The 22,417-nt window shown below is 44.1% G+C and overlaps 1 protein-coding gene across 5 annotated transcripts in view; it reads left to right on the top strand.

The window, feature by feature from the left end:
- Window positions 1-4,689: 4,689 nt before the first annotated feature.
- The window catches only part of DOCK8 (dedicator of cytokinesis 8), a 219,260-nt gene continuing 201,532 nt past the window's right edge, over window positions 4,690-22,417 (top strand). For 2 of the 5 annotated variants that reach the window (XM_044391272.3, XM_026519308.4), the window contains exon 1: window positions 4,691-4,790. In XM_044391272.3, coding sequence (XP_044247207.3) covers window positions 4,738-4,790 — 53 coding nt within the window. In that variant the 5' untranslated portion in view covers window positions 4,691-4,737. Of the gene's footprint in view, window positions 4,791-5,196; window positions 5,839-22,417 lie in introns of those variants that run through there. The other 3 variants (XM_044391271.3, XM_057305576.1, XM_057305574.1) reach the window with 3 other exon arrangements.

The following is a 22,417-nucleotide window of genomic DNA, read 5'->3' as shown; positions in this document are numbered from 1 at the left end:
GAATTAATGAATTAATCCAAGGTCCTTCTAGTTATAAAATGCTACAGTATGAATATGCCTATTGAAAATGAAATAATATCGCACGTTGGAATATAGGCTAAATTCTAAATTTAAAATATACATATATAAAGTGTACATACAAAAATATAGACACTATGCTTGTATATATATGCTTGTCACCGTGACCATTAAGGGAAAGTTTCTTATTCTTTATTCTTTTCATACTTACAGATTTCTTGTGGCAATACAAGGAATAAAGTGGAGAAAAATAGGAACTCCAATTCTGATGTCCAAGGTATGGCTGGCTTTAAATGCCAGTACAGAAATTCTTCTGTATCTGTCTTCAATTATAAGACAACTGTACAAATATCCACTTGTTTGTAATAATCTATGTGCTGGTTTCATTTCTCCACCCAAGAGATAAATACAAAACAGAGCTGGAAGATGTTCTTACACAGGCACAGCTGGAATACTCTAGAGAATAAAAAACGTTCTTACTTTCTTCTGAAAGACCTGTGAAACTCGTTGATTCCCATCCAAGCTCACTTCAAGAAATGCTTACCGGTGTCTGCTCCGTGTTCAATACTGAGTCAGCTATGCATTCATTTATTCAACGAGTACTTGTCCAACACTTACTATGTATCAGGCATTGTTCTAGGCCATAGAGGGAGAGCAGTGAATAAAACAAAAATCTCGGCACTTACAGGATCATATTCTAGAAGCATGAGGGATAATAAACATAAATAAATAAATTATACAGTATGTCAGATAGTGATAAAGTCCTTTAGAGAAAAACAAAGCTGGAGACTGAGTTGGAAGTGTCAGACTAGGGAAGGGGGCATTCTAGTGTTTAACAGATGGTCTCAGAAGGTGACAGATGAACAAAATCTTAGATGGTTTGGGAGATAGGGAAGGAGATGTGCAAGTGATGACACTTTTCTCTGTAGTCCTGCGGACCTTAAATTCCACTAGGTTGTGTTCATTGGTGATGACCTACCCTTTCTAGCTGGTTCAAGGTGCTGTCAGACCCTAAGACATACTCCTTCAGGTAGAGGTGGAAGGTGTAAACTCCATTCACACTTCGAAGGATCAGGAGAGACTGGCTGGGATTTCAGGTGAGGATGGCAGGAAGAACGACACCAGCTAAGAAGGCCCCAGGCCAGAAGGTCTTCCTTGCTTTGACAGAGAAGTAAGGTTTAGAATTAGTTACATGAAGTGGGCCTATAAACGTTGCAGAGATCACACTTGGTTGTAGAGCTATGGGAAGTCACCAAAGTTAACTGTGCAGGGAAGCAGGATGATGACACAAGTGTCTTAGTAAAATTCATACAACGTTAGAGTCCGATTCAATCAGAGTAAAAAGAAGTGACAGGCAGGGAAGCCATTAAAAACTTTTTTTGTGCTATTACCCAGACATTGATTGCTGAGGGCTGGGCCGGAAGGGAAGCAGCAAGGACAATGACACTAAATAAGAGTGAAATTTATGAAACATAAATAACAGGGCTTGATGGACAATTAGATCCAAAGGGTAAAGAAGAGGAAGAAGTTAGAGCTGACACATTCACAGAGTTCAGAGAGAGGCAAGCAGATGACATCAGCCTGAGACGGAGGGCTCTATCAGCCAAGCGTGGGTGGTGGGGTGTGAGGGTGGGGAAGGGTGGTGGTTCTGGGTCACACAGTCTGTGAAAACCTGGGGCCAGAACGCAGGTTTCCTGCTTTTCCCACCCTAGATGACTCCAAAGTTCTAAAACTGGCAAATGGGGAAATAGGGCCACCAATAGAAATGAGTGATTGTAGAGGGATAGCCAGCTTACAATTGGGTAGAGGAGACCGAGAGCGTCAGTTTTATATTTAAGGAGTTTGAGGATATTCAAATGGACGTATTTGGGAGAAAGGCGTCAGTTTAGAATTGGAAATGACTCTGTCCCTTTCTAGTTTGTGATCTTGGGCAAATCACTTAACCTCTCTGAGCCTCAGTCTTCCTGGTCACAAAGTAGGAATACTGTTATTACTTAATGTTTGTAATTAATTAATCAATACTTGTAAAGGCCCAGAACAGGACTTGGTGCAAGGTAAGTGGTATTTGTTTGTCAAATAAAATACTCATGATGCAATGTAAAGAAAGAGGTTGACTTTCTGGAGAGGTAAGGAGACAGAGGCAAGGCTGGAGGAGAATTTGCCATAATAGACCTTACATCTGTTATAGACGTCAACAGAGGTGGGCGCCTCGGTGGCTCGCTTGGTTAAGCGTCGGGGTCTTGATTTCAGCTCAGGTCATGATGTCAGGGTCGTGAGATGGAGCCCTGAATGGGCTCTACGCTGGGTGTGGAGCCTGCTTGAGATTCTCTCTCTCCTTCTCCCTCTGCCCCTACCCCCACTTCCCCACCCTGAGCTTGCTTTCTCTCTCTAAAAAAAAAAAAAGTCAAGGGAGGAATTTCATGAAGGTGAAACGAAATCGGATAACACAGAGACAGAGGGGGCGGCCAGGAGAGACACCCAACTACAGGGAACTAAAGAAGTGTGGGAAAGCCAGGTGTTCAGCTAGTGATCTGTGATCTGTGAATGTATCCCGGAGCAGATACGTTTTAAAAATAGACATCTGACTACATTAGTGGATAACATATTCACGGTGAATTGTTCAAAGGCTGTTGAGGAAATCTGGAGTCATCTCTAACCATCTGAGAATGGAAAGCATGGAGCATAATGCTGGCCTAACCTTTATAATTCGATACCAAATACAAAATTGAATGCAGCATGACCTGGTGTAAGGTGGGAGATTTCATGATTCCATTCCTCCTTACCCACCCACCCCCAAAAAAGTTTTCCTTGATTGCAAATTCTGAAAATTTAAGCTACTCTCATTACATTTTGTTTGTGTTTGTGTGGAAACCAAAATATTTCTGCTGTGTAGGAACATGTGTGTCACAAACATTTAGAAACTCAGAGGAGCCAAATGAAATGCTGACTTGGTACATAGCCGACTCAAGACTCTGGTGTAAGAAATTGTCTACAAATCACCCAATTGCTCCCAGTTTGAGAAGTCATCACAGAATTGTTTTCTTAGCATTTCTCGATCTAAATATTGGCTTATACATCCCAATGCAGGAAATAAACTTAGAATTTCAGAAGTCAGAAACTGCACATTACAAAAAGCTTTCTTTCCTTTCGATCCTTTTTCATAGCCTATATAATAATGTTGGACTGAAGAACTTTGTTTTATATGCTTAAAGGCATTGGTATTTGCAGGGAAAAGTCACCTAACCAGCTCTGAGGAATTACTAAACTAACAGAGCCAACGAAAACCAGAGAAAGGAAGGCCATCAAGAAGAGATTCAATTCAGTCCTTAAGTGTTTTACTAATATATTAGGTTGCAAACTACAAACCAGCAGTGCCGGATAGGAATATATGTGACTCTCATACGTGAGCTACGTGTGTAATTTAAATTTTCTTTCACCCAGGCCACACTTTAAAGAGGGAAAAACAAACAGGTGAAATTAATTTTAATATTTTATTATTAAAATAGTTTTATCCTAATATCAAAACTATCATTTTAACATGTAACTAACATAAAAAATCACTAACAGGATATTTTGCATTATTTTCTTCTACACTGTCTTCAAAATCCAGTGTGCATTTTACAACTCAGTACATCCCAATGCAACTAACCATCAGTTCCAATGGTCCATAGCCACACTGGACAGTAGTGTAGCTCTGAACCAAAAATATCTTGCTTTAGTATTTTTTAAAGGGCAAGTTGACAGAGGCAGAATTTAGAGAGCGCTCAATTATAGCAAAACTCAGAGCCAACCAGTAACTTGAAATAAACATGTACTTTCCCACTCTGGTGAACATTGGGACTTTTCTGATTTTTCTTGAGTTGGGTCTGGGCCTCTTAGCGGACTTCTGGGTCTGCAACTGAAATAAACAGGGCTGCAGCATATTCTTGAATCACAGGAAAGAGGCGTGCAGTGTTTTCCCAGAGAAAAGCATTTGTCCTCCTGCTGGAAAAAAAAAAAAAATTGAGGGGAGCGTTGGGGGATAATTTACAATGTTTATTCCTTGGCTGGATTCACTGTATTTACATAAAGTGCCCCAGGAAGGACGAGGGACACATCTTTTGCAAAAGTTGATTTGTACCCTGGTTGGTCGGTTGGCTTTGTTTTCCTATCTGCCTCCCCTCCCGCCCCCCCCCCCCGCCCCCACCAGGCTTGGTGCGGACCCTTCAGGAGGCCCAGCGCGGAGACAAGCAGGGCTGGTGTCCCGACTTCGCCGAGTGCGCGGGGCGGGCGGACCGCGCGTCCCCCCTCTTGCCCACAGGCGCTGGCAGCCTCGCGGCTCCGGTCGGATGGAGTTTCCGGCCTGGCTCAGTGGTCGCGGGGCCCTCCGCCCGCGCTCGCTAGTGCCTGAGGTCAGGGCCCCGGCCGGAGCGCGCCGTCGCTCGGAGCATCCGGAGGGCAGTTCCGCGGTGTGTCCACACCCTCCCGCCCGCCGCTCCCTGCGTGCCGGGCCGGACGCCGGGTGGCTGGCTGGGTTCGCCGCCGCCGCTCCGAGGCTGGGCCCTCCCCCGCGGTGACTGCAGCGCCGAAGGTGGAAATGCGGAAGTTTCCAGCCCCGACTGACAGATGAGGCTCGCGTCCCGCTCGGCGTGCGCTGCAGCGCCTCCGCTGCGCGCCGGGCCCCCGCCGTCCGCGCCCCGCGCCCCGCGCCCCTAGAGGCCGCCGAGCCGCGCGCGGGCCATGGCCACGCTGCCGGGCGCAGAGCGGCGCGCGTTCGCGCTCAAGATCAACAGGTAAGAGCCGCCGCCGCCGCACCGCCCAGCTGGCTTAGCGCCGCTCGGGGGCCGAGTCCCGGGGACCGCCCGGCGGGATGCACCTGAGACGCCCCTCACCCCCCCCTACCCCGGAGCGCCCGGCCCTCAGAGGCTGCCGCGCTGGGGCCGCGGAGCGCGCCACAGCCTCCGCGCGCGCCGGCCTCCGCCCGTGCCTCCGCGAAGATCCCAGCCCTCTCGGGTGTCCCGGGCCACCAGCGTCCCTTCCCTGAGCGAGCTCTCGGGGTCCCCTCCCCGACCCCGCCTCGCCCGCGCAGCCCTCGGGGTCTGACAGGTGGCCGCGCCGGGGAGGGGTGAAGGGAGCAGGGAGAGCGGTGCTGGGCTCGCCGCGGGCTTCCTTATACCCTGCGCCTTCCTCTGAGGCTGCTGTGAGATGGGGCAAGGCAAGAAGCGGCTGCAAGCAGAGGTGTGTTTCCAGGCAGCTGCTTGAGAACTTTGGCTGTTCTGAGTAGGGCTCTTTCCCCTCTCGTTGTATTTTTCCCGAAGAAGTTTGGCTCCTTGGACATCGCTATTTTTATTCCCTGGTCCAAAGGAGCCGTGAAGTGGAAAAAGTGATTTTTTGAATTCTCCACTTAAATAAACAGAAAGGAATGGCCTGTGGCTGGCATTTTTACATTTCTAGCGCTCCGGCAAGGCCCTAAGGACCATGAATCCGCCTCACCGTCCAATTCATAATCCAAATCGCACACACTCGTTGTAAGCACAGTCACTGCTCAAAGTTCTCGCCAGGGCTGCTTCAGCTGCAGTTTTCCCTCCGCTGAAAAGTGCTGACAAGTATTGGGGGACGTTTTTGTCTTGGCCTGAGAATTGAGACTGTCCGGTTAAAAGATAACACGAACCTGGCCCTGAAGGGTCAACTTATTATTCTAGTGTGTCCTCACCGCTCTAGGACATGTTATTCTTCTTGTAGCTGAGCCCGTAAGAGGGTAGTTGCACCGTATTATTTTGTGTGTGGAGAGCGTCCAGAGGTTGGAGCCACAAGGCATTAGAAGCCCCCAATCATCAGGCGGTAAGGACCTCTCGAGGGCCCCCTGGGCGTTATTGCTGTTTGATGTCCGCCTGCTGGGTAGCTGTGGGCAAACCATTCCTCCTACCTATTTCTTCATCTTTAAAATGAATTTCGTTATTAATGGGCATTATATATTAATGTTGCAGTACCAGAGGTACTAGTTAATAGGCATGAAGCCCATTAGGAATCACCTTATGGGGATTTTTTTTTTTTTTTTTTTAAGGTTTCATGGCTGTTGCAAGCCAGAAGGGGCAATGAATTCATTTGGGGAGTATTGGAATCGAACTGAAGTTAGCAATGGGTGTGCCACTTGCCACAGCTGCTGCTCCTTGGTCCCTGTGAATTTTAGGTCAGGAAGCATGGCTGGGACAGAAAAATGTTCGAGACTGTGGGGTTTGGTGGAGTCCATCTTGGGGGAGCAGCAGGACTGAGCTAATGCTATAGGCACTCTTGAAAGCAGCAGCGGGGTTGGTGTGGCCTGGGGGTTAAGAATAAAGGTCTTTGCTAGAATCACACCTGCTTGCAGAGTCACCCCCTGCTACAAACTGTGTGACCTGGGGCCTGTCATTTAACCTCTCTAAACTTTGGTTTCTTTGTATGTCAGATGGGATCATCATTGGACCTACTTCTTGTGACTGTTGGGAAGATTGAGTGAAATAATGTCTAGACGGTGCCTATAGTGTGTGGTTCAGAATAAGTGTTAGCTGTTAGCTGTCCTCATGGACATTGCCATCAGCTTCATCATTTTCTCTATCGTCATAGAATTTGAGAGCCTAAGGAAGAAGGGTAGGAGAGGAAGCTGCAGTTGGAGAGCACTTTGGGCTGGGTCTGACGTTGCCAGTGGCAGGTTGGAGCTGCTGGGGGTGATGTTCTCACTCATATGACTTCCATCCCTGTGCTGAGATCACCAGACACACCCAGTGGAACAGAATGTGTGATGCTATCTGAACAAGAAGAGCCCCATTCAAGCGAAGTATAAAAGGTTCCCTAATCCTCAGGCAAGAAAAAAGATTGGATATTCCTGTTGGGGGGGGCGTTCTGTTTTCCCTTTTGAAGCATTTGTGTATTAGGTGAAAGAGTTATACCAAGGAGCTTAACAGAAAGTATTGTTCAAAGGAGTGGATTAGTAAGGGCATACCTGCTTTTAGTATCATATTAAAACCATTTATTGATTACTTACTCTGTCCCAGACACCATGATATGCTTCATGGATTATACCGCTGAATCCTCACAAAAATCCTAGGAGACTCACATGAAGTCTCATGCAGAAGGACAATGAAGCTTGGAGATGTAGTTTGCAAAAGGCCATGCGATTTGTTGAAGGCCACACAAGCAGCAGTAGCAGAGATTACAAATTACTCCAAAGACTGTGCTCTTAATTGGGCATGTGCTATTTTGATGCCTGAGCCTTAGTGATTTCCTTTAAAAGCAAGCAGGGAATTGTTTTTTGTTTTTTGTTTTTAATTGTCATCTCAGTAGCAGCACTGGCAAACTTTTCTATGTTCTGATCGGTTTCTTAAACCACCAATGTGAATTTTGCAATTTTGCAGTTGGAAAAGAAAATGTTTTCCCTTGCATGCCTACGTGGTGTTGAAATATGGCCCTCCATACATTTAGCATGGGTTCCTATTTTTCCTTTTTTTTTTTTTCACCTTTCTACTTGGAATGAGACCAATTATCCCTTGAAAATGTTTGTGGGGGTAAAATCAGCATGCTTCCTATTACGGAAATATTCAAATCTGATATATTAAAATTTTTATTTGTAAAGAGCTCAGTTCTGCCCACACCAAACCTCAAGAAAGAGCAAGCAGATTAACTCATGGGGGGAAGAGAATGTCCCCTACTGTTCCCAAATTCTGTGGCTTCCTGCAAGCAGCATTGCTCAGTTTTGTGGCAGGGCCAAAGCAAAACAGGAACCTGGGAATGCCCACCAGTGCCCATCCCCCACGGTCGCCCTGGCTCTCCCACGCTCTGATGAAGCCTGAATTCCCATATGTTGGAAATCCACGTGTTGGAAGAGTCCCATCCTCTAGGACTTTTTGTTTGTTTTGTTTTGAGCACAAAGTATAATTGTATGATGTAATCATGTGACTCGTTACAGTTAAAGGTTTCTCTGGAACCCACCTCTCAGGAAGATAGAGGGGAAAAGATCCATCACTGAAGTTTTCTGACTGGAGAAGTAAAATTTAATTTCATAAAAGCGTCACGTAGTCATCTTCATTTCAGTGTAATTGTTTTTTTTATTTTTTAAAGATTTTATTTATTAATTTGACAGAGAGAGACAGCCAGTGAGAGAGGGAACACAAGCAGGGGGAGTGGGAGAGGAAGAAGCAGGCTCCTACCGGAGGAGCCTGATGTGGGGCTCGATCCCAGAACGTTGGGATCACGCCCTGAGCCGAAGGCAGACGCTTAACGACTGTGCCACCCAGGCGCCCCCATTTCAGTGTAATTGTTGCTGACTTCCTGTGCACGAAAGAAAGACTAGGCCGAGTTAAGATATTCATGATAATGTTTGCATTTGGGTTTTCAGACACCACTGCTTTAAATGTCATAATACAGTCCTTGTACGAGCACCAAGTCTGATCAACTACCTTTCTTTCTTACTAGCAGTTAGTGCTTTCACAGATTATAAAAATTATTACTAATATTCTGAAAATTCACTAAGCGGAATCTTGGTTTCTTTCACACCCAGAATAGATATAGAATTTGTCACGTATTAAAGTAAAATAGGGACTCTGGGAGCAAAAGTCAGAAGGCGGAAAAAACATAAGTGATCTTCTGGACACTCAGGACTAAAAGGAATAAATAATAATAGCTTATGTTTATAACGTGGCTCCTGTATGGCAGTCTAAATCTTTGCACGTTTTAACTTATTTACACCTATGAAGTGTGAACAATTATTACCTCCATTTTACACATGGAGAAACTGAGCACAGAGAAGTCCTAAAAATTGTCCAAAGTCACAAATAGCTAACAAAGGGCAGAGCTGGGATTCAAATACAGGCAACCTGGCTTCAAAATTCTCTCCTTTAATCTCTATACCATGCTGTCATCTCAGGTTTATTTAAAGATAATAGTAAAATAAATAATGTTTATTGACTGCTCACCATGTGCCCAGCATTGCACTAAGAACTTTATATATTTACATTGCATTGTTGTAGAAAAGGGACAGAATGTTAACCAAATTAATCATCATTACGGAGTGATTTTGTGGAAGATAAAAGCAAGGAGCTGAGAAAACAGATTGCATTCAAGAGTCCCAACAATTTTGGGCATAAGGACCAGAACAAGATGAAGGTTTAGAGATCTTCCTGAGAAGCAGGCGCTATTTTGTCTATGGAGTTAACGTAGGCATAGAAGTTTATGTATAAATGTGTGTCGGCAGTGAAACAGTGCTGTTCTTTAGTAGTGACGGCAGAGCGGGATGTTGGTGCTTTCTGGAACTGCTTGATTTGTCGGACATGTTCTAGACCAATGACCAATAGACGAGGCTTTAGGCAATCAAACTCAGGATTTTGGTCTTTCACATTCATTTCTTCCAGAGTCTTGGGACAGCTCCACTTGAACTTTGGGCATCAAGTGCAAATGAAAGAACCTTCTGCCAGGGTGGAATTTTCTTCATTTGGAGTTCTCTGAGCTCTGACAGTTCACATGCATGTGCGGGGCTAATGTTCTCTTCTACATGGAAGATAGGTGTATAATTGCATCATATGGTTACCTGTGGAAAGCAAATATAATTGCATCATGTGTTACCTGGGGAGAGAGGTGGAGCTCAAGGGACCAGGTCTCCCATCTCAGCTCCCCAGACAGAGCTAGTGATGGAATGGGGTGATGTTATCAGTTCCCCATCTTTCCATCCTCTTTAACAGAGACCTTGAGGAGGCAGGGATGTGAGGCTCAGACTTCTTGCTGAAGAAGGCTAAGAAACAAGAGCCCTTAGTTCTTTTCTGTGGCAAATGATCAGGTGCTTATTCATGTTTTGGTCAATAAGAATGGGTTAAAGCGACAAAATGTACTACCGCTGTTCCCCACAAGTGTCTAGTCTAATGTACTGGCAACTAGCAGCCACAGGGGTTCTCTAGGGTCTAGGGAAATGCACGTGTTTATATGGTTGTGATACGTGTGGTCCCTCTGCTTCTGGAGTTCCCACTGTAATGGTACAGTTGGCTGTTTGGACAACTTGGGGACACACAGAATAAAAACAGGCTAATATCTCTGAAAGTATTTATGGAGGCATCTGTATGCAGGGGTTCGGTGAGACCAAACAAATTGGTAAAGTTGGCATAGGGTATTGTGTCCCACTGCATTCAGATCAAATGCAGAACTAAAAAAGCAGGGTTCGTGATGGCAGAAACAGAGTTTCCCGTGCCCTCTGTTCTTTTCATCCATGTTTGACACGAGAAATAGGAAGCAAGTAAGCAAAAATGTCGACCACCCGTAAATTACAGCTGTTAACATTTGCTTGTATATCCTTTCATTTTTACAAAAATAAGATCGTGTTGTGCATGCCGCTTTAAGGTTTTTATTAAAAATAGGTTTTTATTATAAAAATACCACGAACAACTCTCCATGTCAATCAGTGTAGATCTACATTATAATTTACACAAGACTCTGTAAAATTGCATTGATTGTATATACAGTGATTTAATGAATTCATTTTCTGTTATTGTGCCTCCAGAGAGTTTCCAGTTTTTCACTGTAACGTACAGAGCTTGATGGAATGCCTTATACATACATCTTGATTTGTTAGTCCACATGCTACCTTAAAAATTTCTGGGAGTCGCATTGCCTGGCCAAAGGAAAGAAACATTTTTCAAGCTTTTGATACACATGGCCAAATGGTCTCCCAGAAAAGTTACACCTATTTATGCTTCTATCAGCCGCCCTGAGAGTGATCATTTCCGCACATTCACACCCCCGCTGGGTTTTATCATTCTTTTAAATCTTTATTCGCAAGCTTGACCCCTGCTCTTAAATGTCTCTTACCTCTTCCTGTTTAGCTTCTCTGCCAGATCCCTGCATGACCTCTGAAGTCATGCTTCGGAGATTAAAACGGTCATACATTTCTTCTTTTTGCTTTGCCTGATATACAGCTAAAGATGGTGGTAACATCCATCTTCCTTGCTTTCTGCCTTCGCTGATTGAGTAGGTGGGTTAATGATAAAGGTAGATTATTCTAGCAACTTCGTTCTTTTTTGATCCTCTTTTAGACTCTGGTTGTCACACTTTAACTCAGTTTTTACTTTCACAATCTAATATAACCTACCTATCCTTTGCATAAACTCTTGCTCTTTGAAGTGAAATGGCATGTAGGGAATCTCTCACGATCAAGATCCAGATGATGTAATTCACTGTGTTTTCCCTTGGATCCGGGACTTCTTTCATACTTTTTGGGTCCCTCTGGCTCTGGGATTGGATTTATGTTTATACACCATGCTAGTGTCACTCTGCTCAGAAACCTTGAGAGGCTTCAAAATCGCTCTTATCATTCAAAGGATAAAATTTATTGATCTTCCTATGTAAGAGGTCAAAGATAAAAATAGCTAACAGTTTACCTAATGGTATTCAGGCTAGACTGGAACTAGATGAGGAAATGCAGAGCTGTAAAGTAATCAACTTCATTCTCCCACCTGTTGACTTTCTGATGTGTGGATGAGTTCGGAGGCTTGCAAATCCTAGGCTCATAAGTTTTTGAATGTATTCATGAGTACACTCCAGCTAATGAGGGTTTCTCTGTTCTAAGCACTGCACCAGGTCCTGGAAATACAAAGACAAGAAATCGTGGCCTTGCCTGCAAGGAGCAAGGACATTAACCCAAGATCGTAGACTGGGAAAGGAGGGAGCCTGCTTTTGCCTCCTAGCCCTGCCTTTTGGGGCATTGTGCCTTTAAAGTGGTCCTTTGGCTTCGTTTTGATTATTCTAAGGATCATAGCAGTATCCAGAACATTCCTGGAGATCCTTTTAGAATTGCTCTCAGAGCTTGGAGTCCATTTATTTTAAAAAATAAGCTCAGTGACATGAAATCTTTTTCCCTTGAGGGAGAATCTGCTTTTTCTTCTTACTTGGGAAGTTTCAAAAATATGGTAAATACAGATAGATGGTAACAGGGCAGGTACCTGAGGGCCTGCTGAAAAGAATGAACCAATGTGAACATTCGGTCACTTTTTTTTTTTTTAAAGTGGGCTCCACAAGGGACTCCATCTCATGACCCTGAGATCATGACCTGAGCTGAGACCAAGAGTCAGGTGCTTACCCGACTGAACCCCCAGGTGCCCCAATATTTGGTCACTTTTGTCTTAGATATTTCTAAATGAAAAAAGAGAACATTACAGATAAATTTGAAGTCCTCGTGTTCCGCTCTCCCATCCTCTTCTTTCCTTCCTCCTTCAGAGTCCGCACTGCCACCAAGTTGTACTTTCGGTATATGTGTGTGTGTGTGTGTATGTGTATGTGTGCGCACACATATCCATAAATGATATATTGTATGGTTTCTGGAATAAGCCAAAGTTATGAGCATTTAACCAAGTCTGTTAAATTAGGTAATATCAGTTTGAGCTAATGAATAGATATGACTGTAAAATCACGGCGCCAGTTTTTTAGCGGCCTTTTCGAGTAGCTCTGAAAGCAGTTGCCAAGAAGAGCTCTGAAGATGATTTCAGGAAGACAGCTCTGTCAGAATAGACTACATGGCACTTCTTGTGTGAAATTATACATATATATAAAAACAACAACCAACAACAGGTATTTAGATGTGTACAATCTGGTCATGCTTTTTTTGATCACTCCTTACATTACAGTCACATTACTCATTTCCTGGAAAAGCCAGGAAATTTAAAAAACAATTTTTTTTTGTCTCTATGAGATGAATGTATCCATGATTTGCATTTGACTTGAGATAAGGAGTTAAGTTGATAACATGTTTATTTTTAAATAATATGTTTCTTTTTTTAAGATTTTATTTATTTATTTGAGAGAGAGCGAGAGAGCATGAGTGGGGTTAGGGGCAGAGGGAGAAGGAGAAGCAGACTGCCTGCCAAGCAGGGAGCCCGACATGGGGCTCGATCCCAGGACCCCAAGATTATGACCTGAACTGAAGGCAGACACTTAACCAACTTAGCCCCCAGGCGCCCCAATAATATGATTTTTAAAGGATAACATAAAGATTCTGTCTCATTGCCTGGACATTTGATTAGAGAAAGTATGTAGATTAGCAAAAGAGGGTACGGCGTTTGCTGAGAAGTACGTGGCTCCTCTGGGGTGGGTGTAACTGAATGGTCAGGCTGGATTCTCCCCTGTTTGAACAGGGAGATGTAGTTCCCTGTTGCACCAGACCTCGCCTGAGAAAAAGTGGGAAGAATGGCCCCAGACAGCAGCTCTATCCTGCAAATCTCTACTTTGCCTTGCTGTGACACAGGGCGGCGGTCAACACACAGCAAACCCCTTCTGTGGTAGAAGCGCTTGAGCTGTCTGCATTTGGTTCTTGGAGCTGTACTTGAGAACTCAAGAGAAGTTGAGCTCTCACCAAGAAGATACCCCGCCCCCCGGGGTCCTGGGTCATTAGGGAGTCCAACCAGAGCTGCCTTGGGGGTGCCAGTCACCAGACAGTGATTTACACCAGCATGACCATCCACTTTCCCTTATGCTTGCAGAAAAAGTCAGGCTCAAAGTCCACTAAAAATGTACCTTCTCCTGCTATTTCACACCAGTGTGGTTTCAAGGCAGCGGTGGCCATCTGTTCTCTGCGGGAACAAGATTGTCGCCTCCCTGTTGTCGTTCTCAGTGGTTTGCTTCACCTACTAGTGTTGTCCTCTATCGTTCCAGATCACTGCCTGCTCTCACAGTATCCCTTTAGAAGGGGTATCCAACTTAACCTGTTGCATATTGCTCCCTAGCCAATCACTTACTCAACTCACAAGAATTTTTTTGATTGCCTATAACTTTCTCTAGGCAATATGAGAGGGGAAAAAACACGAACAAGTATCTGCCCCCCCGCCCCGAATTCAGTGAGAATGAACAGATTGACATAAGAGAACATAGGAGATGGAGTTTGTGTGGCTGGGTGAGGGTTAGGGCAGGAGTGTTGACAGAACCCGGGGTGGGGTGGGGGGAATTCCACCAGCCCTGGAAGGGGTTCGGCCAGGCCCCAAGGCACAGGGAGGGGAGCGACAGATGAAACTGGTATAATGGGAAGAGTTGCTAGCCATGTGGGGGGAGTTCTGTGTGATGGATTAGTAGGGAGCTGCAGTCATCCCTATTGTGAGGTGATGAGGTCTGGGATTAGGCTGAGGTCACGAGAAGGGAATGAAAGGGGACTGTGTCCACAGAAGCACCTCAGTAATTGTTCATTCGCTCATGTCAGGAACATTGACTATAGCCTGCTGTGTGCCTGGCAGTGTTCTAAGGGTCAAGGATAGAGCCATGAGCAAGACAGACAAGGTTCTTGTTCTAAAAGCAGTCATTTTCCAGGGGCGCCTGGGTGGCCTGGTTGGTTAAGTGATTGACTCTTGATTTCAGCTTGGGTTGTGAACTCAGGGTCATGAGATCGAGCCTTGCATCAGCTCTGCGCTCAGCACAGTCTGCGTGAGATTCTCTTTCCCTCCCCTCTGCCTCTCCCCCCACTCCTGTGCTCGCTGTCTGTCTAAATAAAATAAATAAAAACTGCGATAAAAAAAAAGTCATTTTCCAGTGGGAAGATAATAAAGTAAGCCAGGAAAGAAGCAAGGAAATATCAGATAAAATAAGTGCTATGCGGAGAATGTACAAGGGCCATGTGGAGAGTGTGGATACGTCAGAAGAATTGACAAGGAAGGCATCCCTGATTGGGTCGGTGCCTGGGGCCAGGACCAGGCGGGGGAATTAGCAAGTACTGTGGCTGGAGTAAGTCTGGTGCGTTAGAAGAAAAGAACGAGCCTGTGTGTCTGGAGGAGAGTGGATGAAGGGAGAGTGGTAGAGATGAGGAGAAAAGTCGGTGGCAACCAAATCCTTACAAGCCGTGGGAAAAGTTTAATTATTACTCCAGTGCAATGGGAAGGTTTCTGGAACAGAGGCATGACTCAATTGACTTTTGGGTTTAAAAGTGCACTCTGGCTTCCCCACAGAGAAGCAAAGAGTGGAAGCAAGGAGAACAGCTGGGAGGTAGTCAGGTTCCAGGGGACCGATGGTGGTGGCAGCTGGGACTGCAGGGGAGAGGGACAGTCAGGTCTGAGGTACATCTTGGAGACTGAGCAAATGGATTAGATGTGGGCTGGGGACAGTGGGAGAAAAAGAGAAATCACCATGTCTCTGGGGTTGGAGTTATGGGTGGAGATTGATGTTTTTCACAGGGATTGAAAAGACTGGATGAGGAGCAGGCTTTTAGGGTGAATCAGGAGTTTGGTTGGGGGCGTATTAAGTCTGAGATGCATATTAGAAATGCAAATGGAATTTCCTACTGTGTAGAAAATGTAGTAGGAGGAATTTCCTACTATGCAGTTTTATTTAGGAATCTGAGACGCAGGAGAGAGGTCAGAGCTGGATATTTAAATTTGCAAGTCATTACCATGATATTTTTCAAAATGAAAGAAAACAAAATATTGAAATGATCTTGATAAGGTTTTGACAGATACAAAGCTATATGTATGGTATGAAATCATTCTTATTGAAAAATAAATATGTATAAGTCTCCCTGTAGAGATAATGGATCAGTACATATGATAAGGAGGGGACCAGAAGGACACATGCGGACACGTTATCAGTGTTCTACCTGGGTAGTTATATTATTCATGATTTTTGTTTCCTGGCATGTGAAGCATGTGAATGTACATATGTATGTATGTATATTTTCCAAATTTTCTTTAAATTTCTGTAATTGGGAAAGGTGAGATTTATAAAAGAGATAACACCAAGATTTCCATTCTGGGGAAACTGGATAAAGATGGTGCCGAGGAGTAATTATGAAAACCTGGAATCCGAGTAAATTTTGGGAGGGTGACTTGGTACTTCTTTTGTAGAGTTTTTGTTTAAGAGAACGTAGTAGGCTGCACATTGATGTATAGTTAGCTCTCCTTCCCTGTGAGATTTTACTTTTCACCTTATTGAAGGTGATGTGGTCGCTTCGAGGTGAAACTTTAAGAGCCAGCCTGGCCTTTGCCATGTCATTTTTTCCCTATTCTGTACAATCAGCAATGTTCCAGATAGGTCTGTAGCCTGAGTCTTGCGGTGGACGATTAGGGCAGGGTCCCACTTGCTCTCTGGAGGTCTTTGTTTTTATACGCCACTAAGATTTTTGGATTATTTGTTATCACAGCATAACCAAGCCTTACTCTGATTGATACAGAGAAGCATAAAATATACAACATTTCTATGGGGTAGCTTGAGATAGAGGCTTGGAGCTTGAATGACAGGTCAGGATGGAACATATTAATTAGGAAGTCATCAATGAAGGTGGGAAAGTGTAGCGGAAAGAGGAAAATAATGGGACTGGGGCATGAGCCAATGCCAGTTGGTCTAAGAGGGAAAAGCTGCAAAAAGAGAAGAAGAATAATTTGGCCCAGATGTGGCAGATGGGGTAGTGCTAGAAAAGCGAGCTCACAGGGCAATTAGAAAGGTCAGGGGACAAAGAAAGAGCCATTGGATTTGCCTTGCTGGTGGTCAGTGTAAAGGTCTGAAACAGCAGTTTGAGTGGAGTTGTGGGAAAGGAAGTCAGATTTCATAGGGTTATGGGGGGAGTCAGTGCAGAGGAAATAGAGGAAGCTGGTAGAGACCACTCCTTTAAAAAGTTTGGATGAGGCAGAAGAGAAAGTGGGACATCGGTAACCAGAATGTTCTAACAAAGCTTTGACTTTTACACAGACTTGACACGCCATGCTGGACAGAGCATGCTCTGACCTGAGAGGGAAAGTGCACGTATGTTTTGTTCCCATAAAATAAGTCTTCCACGTGGGTAAAGATAAGACCCACTACTGTCTGATATATAACAGATTTTGCTTTGTGCCACCACTGAGACCCTGAACAAGAAATAAAATATTCTGTTTATCTATTTTCTTCCGAGGAGATTCTTTTTTTTTTTTTTTTAATAATGATTTTTTATTATATTATGTTAGTCACCATACAGTACATCCCCGGTTTCCGATGTAAAGTTCGATGATTCATTAGTTGTGTATAACACCCAGTGCACCATGCAATACGTGCCCTCCTTACTACCCATCACCGGTCTATCCCATTCCCCCACCCCCCTCCCCTCTGAAGTCCTCAGTTTGTTTCTCATAGTCCATAGTCTCTCATGTTTCATTCCCCCTTCTGATTACCGCCCCTTTCTTTATCCCTTTCTTCCCCTACTGATCATCCTAGTTCTTATGTTCCATAGATGAGAGAAATCATATGATAGTTGTCTTTCTCTGCTTGACTTATTTCACTTAGCATTATCTCCTCCAGTGCCGTCCATGTTGTAGCAAATGTTGAGAACTCGTTCTTTCTGATTGCTGAGTAATAGTCCATTGTATATATGGACCACAACTTCTTAATCCAGTCATCTCTTGAAGGGCATTTCCGAGGAGATTCTGAACCTGTCCTTGGACACTGTCATGTATTATCTTTCAGAACGGGTGATCCTTTCTATTTTATTATCCTTATGTTTATCTTTATGTGTTTGAAGTACAAAAATTATAGGAAGGAGTACCAGTATCAGTTATACTTTGCTACTTAACAAACCACCTGTTGTGGGTTGAATTATGTCTCTCCCCAGAGATTCCTAAGCCCTGACGCCCGCGAATGCTCCTCTGGTCTTGGAAAGAGGGTCTTTGCAGATGTAAGTTAAGATGAGGTCATACTGCATTAAAGTGGGCCCTAAATCTAATCAGTGGCATCCTTATAAGAAGAGCCACAGAGCCATGGACACACACAGAGAAGAGGCCACGTGAAGACAGAGGCAGAGACTGGAGTTATACCACCACAAACCAGGGAACACGAAGTGTGCCAGCAACCACCAGAAGATAGAGAGGCAAGGAAGGATTCTTCCCTAGAGCCATCAGAGCTGGAGCATGGTCCTGCCGACACCTTGATTTTGGACTTCCGGCTTCCAGAACAGTGAGAGAATAAGCACCACTAGGTCTGTGGTAATGTGTTATGGCAGCCTAGGAAACTAATATGTTACCCCAAAGCTTATTGACTTAAAGCAACAGCAGTTTATTATTTCTCATGATTCTGTGGGCTGGCATTTCGGGTTGGGCTCAGTGGGGCAGTTCTGCTGGTCTTGCCATGGTCATTCATGTGGCTGCAATTATCCGATGGCTCGATTGAAATGGAATGTCTACGATAGCCTTACTCACAAGTTTGGGGCCTTGATGCTGCTGTCCCTCTTCACGTGGTCCCTTATCCTCCAGGAGTCTAGCTCGGTATTTTTTTCTGTGGTCGAGGGAAATTTCTAAGAGGAGGAGGGTGGAAGCCACAAGGCTCCTTAAGGCTTAATTTAGACCTTATACAACATTCCTTCCACCACATTCATTGGTTAAAACAAGTTGCAAGGCAACCGAGCTTTAATGGGTAGGGAAATAGACCCACTCTATCGATGGGAGGAGCTGCAGAATATTTGGCCATTTTAATCTCTTACAGCACCGAAGAAAGAAAGGAATCATATCCCACTTTAAACTTCATGGATTTAAGCAAAAGGTCTTGTCATTCCCTGCTCAGATCATAATACCCATTTTACTGGCAGGGAAACTGAGAACAGATTAAATGGACTCCTTCAAAGTTACCAATGAGTCATGCTTTGTGAGACACCTTTTTGGCCCATGGAAGTCAGCTATATATCTGGAAGAGCTAATCACAGTCCTGCCTGGAGGCAGGTGAATGAACTTAATAACTTCTTGGGTTTCTCTTAAATCCCATAATTACATTGATGGAGCCGAGATGGCAGAGCTGTCTGGTCCAGAGACGAAGCAACAATGTGAGGATATTATGGAGACAAGGTGTTTGGAAATTCCTATGTGTCACTCCAAGAGCAGAATTTGAGGCTGAATTAAATGACTAGAAATTCTGAATGACAGCCTTGCTGGATAAAGGATCCTTGGCTGCATGTTTTTCTCTGAAAGAGCTTTAAAAATGCCCCCCCAACCCTTTCTCTCATTCCAGGTCTGTGTAGACAGGTCTGACGTAATTCTGATACCTTTGTCTTGGTACGTGAGAAATTTCTTTGCCCTGGCTGCTTTCAATACTGTATCCTTGGATCTAATATTTGTGAATTGCACTATGACGTGACGTGGTGTAGGTTTGTCGTGGTTGAGCTTGGGAGGGGTCCTCTCTGCCTCTTGGACACGAATGTTTGTTTCCTTTGCTAGATTAGGGAAGTTTTCAGCTACAATTTGTTCAAATATCTCTTCTAGACCTCTGTTTTTCTCCACCCCCTTGGGGATGCCAATGATTCTGACGTTGGAACGTTTCATTGAGTCAGTAATCTCCCGTAACCTACATTCTTGAGAATGGATTTTTTTGAGTCCAAATTCTATTTTAGCTTTCTCTTCTACTAACCCATCCTCCAATTTGCTGATACGTTCTTCTGCCTCATTCACCTTGGCCGTCAGAGCCTCTAGTTTTGACTGCATTTGGCTCATAGAATTTTTAATTTCTGCCAGATTCGCTCTCATTTCCGCCCTTAGAGATTCTATACTTTCATTAACATTTTCGTTAATACTTTTTTCAAGTCTGCACATCATCTTGATCATTGTTACTCTGAATTCCATTTCTGATAATTTGGTTATATCCATATCCATTAGTTCTGTGGCAGAGGCCACAGACTCATTGTCTTTTCTTTGCTGGGGGGGATTTCTCCTTCTCGTCATTCTGATGAGGAGAGGTTGCAGGGTTGTCCAGAGCCCAAACTTACCCCAAAGATACAGATGTAGTGAAGAGAAGGGCCATATGCATCCATATGTTCATAGCAGCATTGTCCACAATAGCTAAATCGTGGAAGGAACCGAGATGCCCTTCAAGAGATGACTGGATTAAGAAGTTGTGGTCCATATATACAATGGAATCTTACTCAGCTATCAGAAAGAACAAGTTCTCAACATTTGCTGCAACATGGATGGCACTGGAGGAGATAATGCTAAGTGAAATAAGTCAAGCAGAGAAAGATAATTATCATATGCTTTCTGTCATCTATGGAACATAAGAACTAGGAAGATTGGTAGGGGAAGAAAGGGATAAAGAAAGGGGGGTAATCAGAACGGGGAATGAAACATGAGAGACTATGGACTCTAAAAAACAAACTGAGGTCTTCAGAGGGGAGGGGGTGGGGGAATGGGATAGACCGGTGATGGGTAGTAAGGAGGGCACGTATTGCATGGGGCACTGGGTGTTATACGCAACTAATGAATCATCGAACTTTACATCAAAAACCAGGGATGTACTGTATGGTGACTAACATAATATAATAAAAAAAATTAAAAAAAAATGACTAGAAAAAGGGTCAGCGAGCTCTTTATTCTCAAGAGTTACCTATGGGCTTAGAGATTTGGTAGTGCTGTGGTCCAGTGTTAAGTCCTGGGCTGGGAAGAATTAAAGTGAGTAGAAGAAGAGAATACAGCAAGGAGGACAGAAAGACCAGCCTGTCAGGAAGATACATGACACGGGCTGTGTCAGAAGGATCATCCTTAGATCAGCTAGGATTGCTTTTAGCTGCTGCAGGGAACAGACAGCCCCGTTAAACAGTGGCTTCAACAGATTAGGAGTTTATTTTTCTTACATAACAAGAATTCCAGTGGTTGGCAATCCACACTTGGTAGGATAGTCTGAGATGCCACTGCAGACCTTGTGTCTTTGTGTCCCATCCTTAGTGTGTGGCTTTCATGCTCATGGTCGTAAGGTGGTTCCTGAAACTCTACGCACTGGAAAAACATCAAAGGCAGGAAGAAGACAGAAGGCCAAAGAGGTGTGTTGGCTAACATTGCTCCCCTTTAAGGATCTCTTCCAGAAACTGGAAACTGGACATTTGCTATATATCACATTTGGTCAGATCCCTCTACCTACAAGGGAGGTTGGTAAATACAGTTTTTATTGGCCCAGCACATTGCCACCTCCAACAAAACCTGGGTTGAGTTAGAAGGAAGGGGATAATGACTAGTGATAGGCGACTAGTGGTCTCTGCCATAGCCCCCCAAAATGGTGGTGGGCATGAATTAGTGACAGAACTTCCATTGTAGCATCATGCCACCTCCAACCCATTAATACCAGTATCAGATTCAGGCTCATCGAATTCCAGGATTCTAATGAGGAGGGATGATCCAGGCCTAATGATCTAGGCCTCATGAGGAAGGTTATCTGGGCTGATAGGTCCTGTATGAATCAGGGTAAAAGAGCTGTCATAACAAATAATCCCAAAATCTCAGTGGAATAACCCAACAAATTTTATGTTTATGCCACAGACTGACACAGGTCAGGTGGCTCTCCTCTAAGCAGTGGCTCTGGGACCCAGGCAGCTTCAACGTTATGGCTCGGCCATCTTGTAACTTTTAGGTTACTCTGGCATCATTCAGCCAATGGCCAAGAAGAAGAGACAGTGAAAGACTTTGTAGCCAGTCATTAAATACCTCAACTCAAAGTGGTACACATTACTTCTGCTCACATTACATGGTGAGAACAACTTACAAGGCCCACTGATAGGCAAGGAGGGCTGGTGAATATGGTTCTTGTCTGGCAATCACTTTCCAGCAACAAATCCTCCCTGGGAATGAGGAACATGAATCTTTGGGGGTCAGCTAGCCATCTCTGCCACAGGGTCCCAGTCACGAAGGAGGGACAATTAACCAAATGTCAAGAAACCTATGGATAGGCCTGGTTTGCTGTGCTGTTGGCAGATAGATGTAAACCATGTGGTCTAAGTCACAGGGATTATGGGTGTGGAGAGTACCAGGGAAGCACTATCCAGATGTGTATAGTGGAAGCACCCGAGGTTCTAGATGGGGCCGCTAAGAATACAAGGCATACTTATCCCTTAAGGCAGGGTGGCTGGTAGTAGAAAAAAAAAAAAAACAATTTAAAATCTCATTGAAATCGAGGACACTAGAAGTACCATGTGAAAGTGAATCTTTTCTAGAAAACCCACAGATTGGTAAGGAGCCAAGTTGCTCAGGCTTTTTTTTTTTTTTTCCCCTCTCTCTCAGAACAAGCATTTAAAAAACATTTGAGGAAAAACCAGAAGATTAAGATATTTTTAAACAGCTTTTGAGTGATTAAATGAGAATTTTTTATTTGACAGGAAACAAGATATTATCTAAGAGAAAGAAGCATTCTAAAACATTCACTCCCACTTGAGGGGTAACCTTGTGATGCTCCCACCTTCCCCCTGTGACAGTATTTTGAGAAGCTGAGTCACTTTGCTTTTCATGACTGGTTTACTCTGGGTCTGAGGAATCCTCTTGTTTTATTTGCCTTTTAATCATTTTCATAATCTGTGATATCAATCTTCTTATTCATGTTATCATTTGTAGTAACAAACAACTCAGAAAGCCCTCACTGCAGTGAGAAGAGAACATAGACCTTCAAGACAGTTTCTTGGGGAGGCAAACAAGTCCGATTCCTGTCCCCTTCACTGCAATTCTCAGTG

This window comes from Ursus arctos, unplaced genomic scaffold (genome assembly GCF_023065955.2).
Source record: "Ursus arctos isolate Adak ecotype North America unplaced genomic scaffold, UrsArc2.0 scaffold_33, whole genome shotgun sequence".
Lineage (NCBI taxonomy): Eukaryota > Metazoa > Chordata > Mammalia > Carnivora > Ursidae > Ursus > Ursus arctos.
The sequence above is the reverse complement of the archived record's forward strand: the minus strand, read 5'-3'. Positions and strand labels throughout refer to the sequence as shown.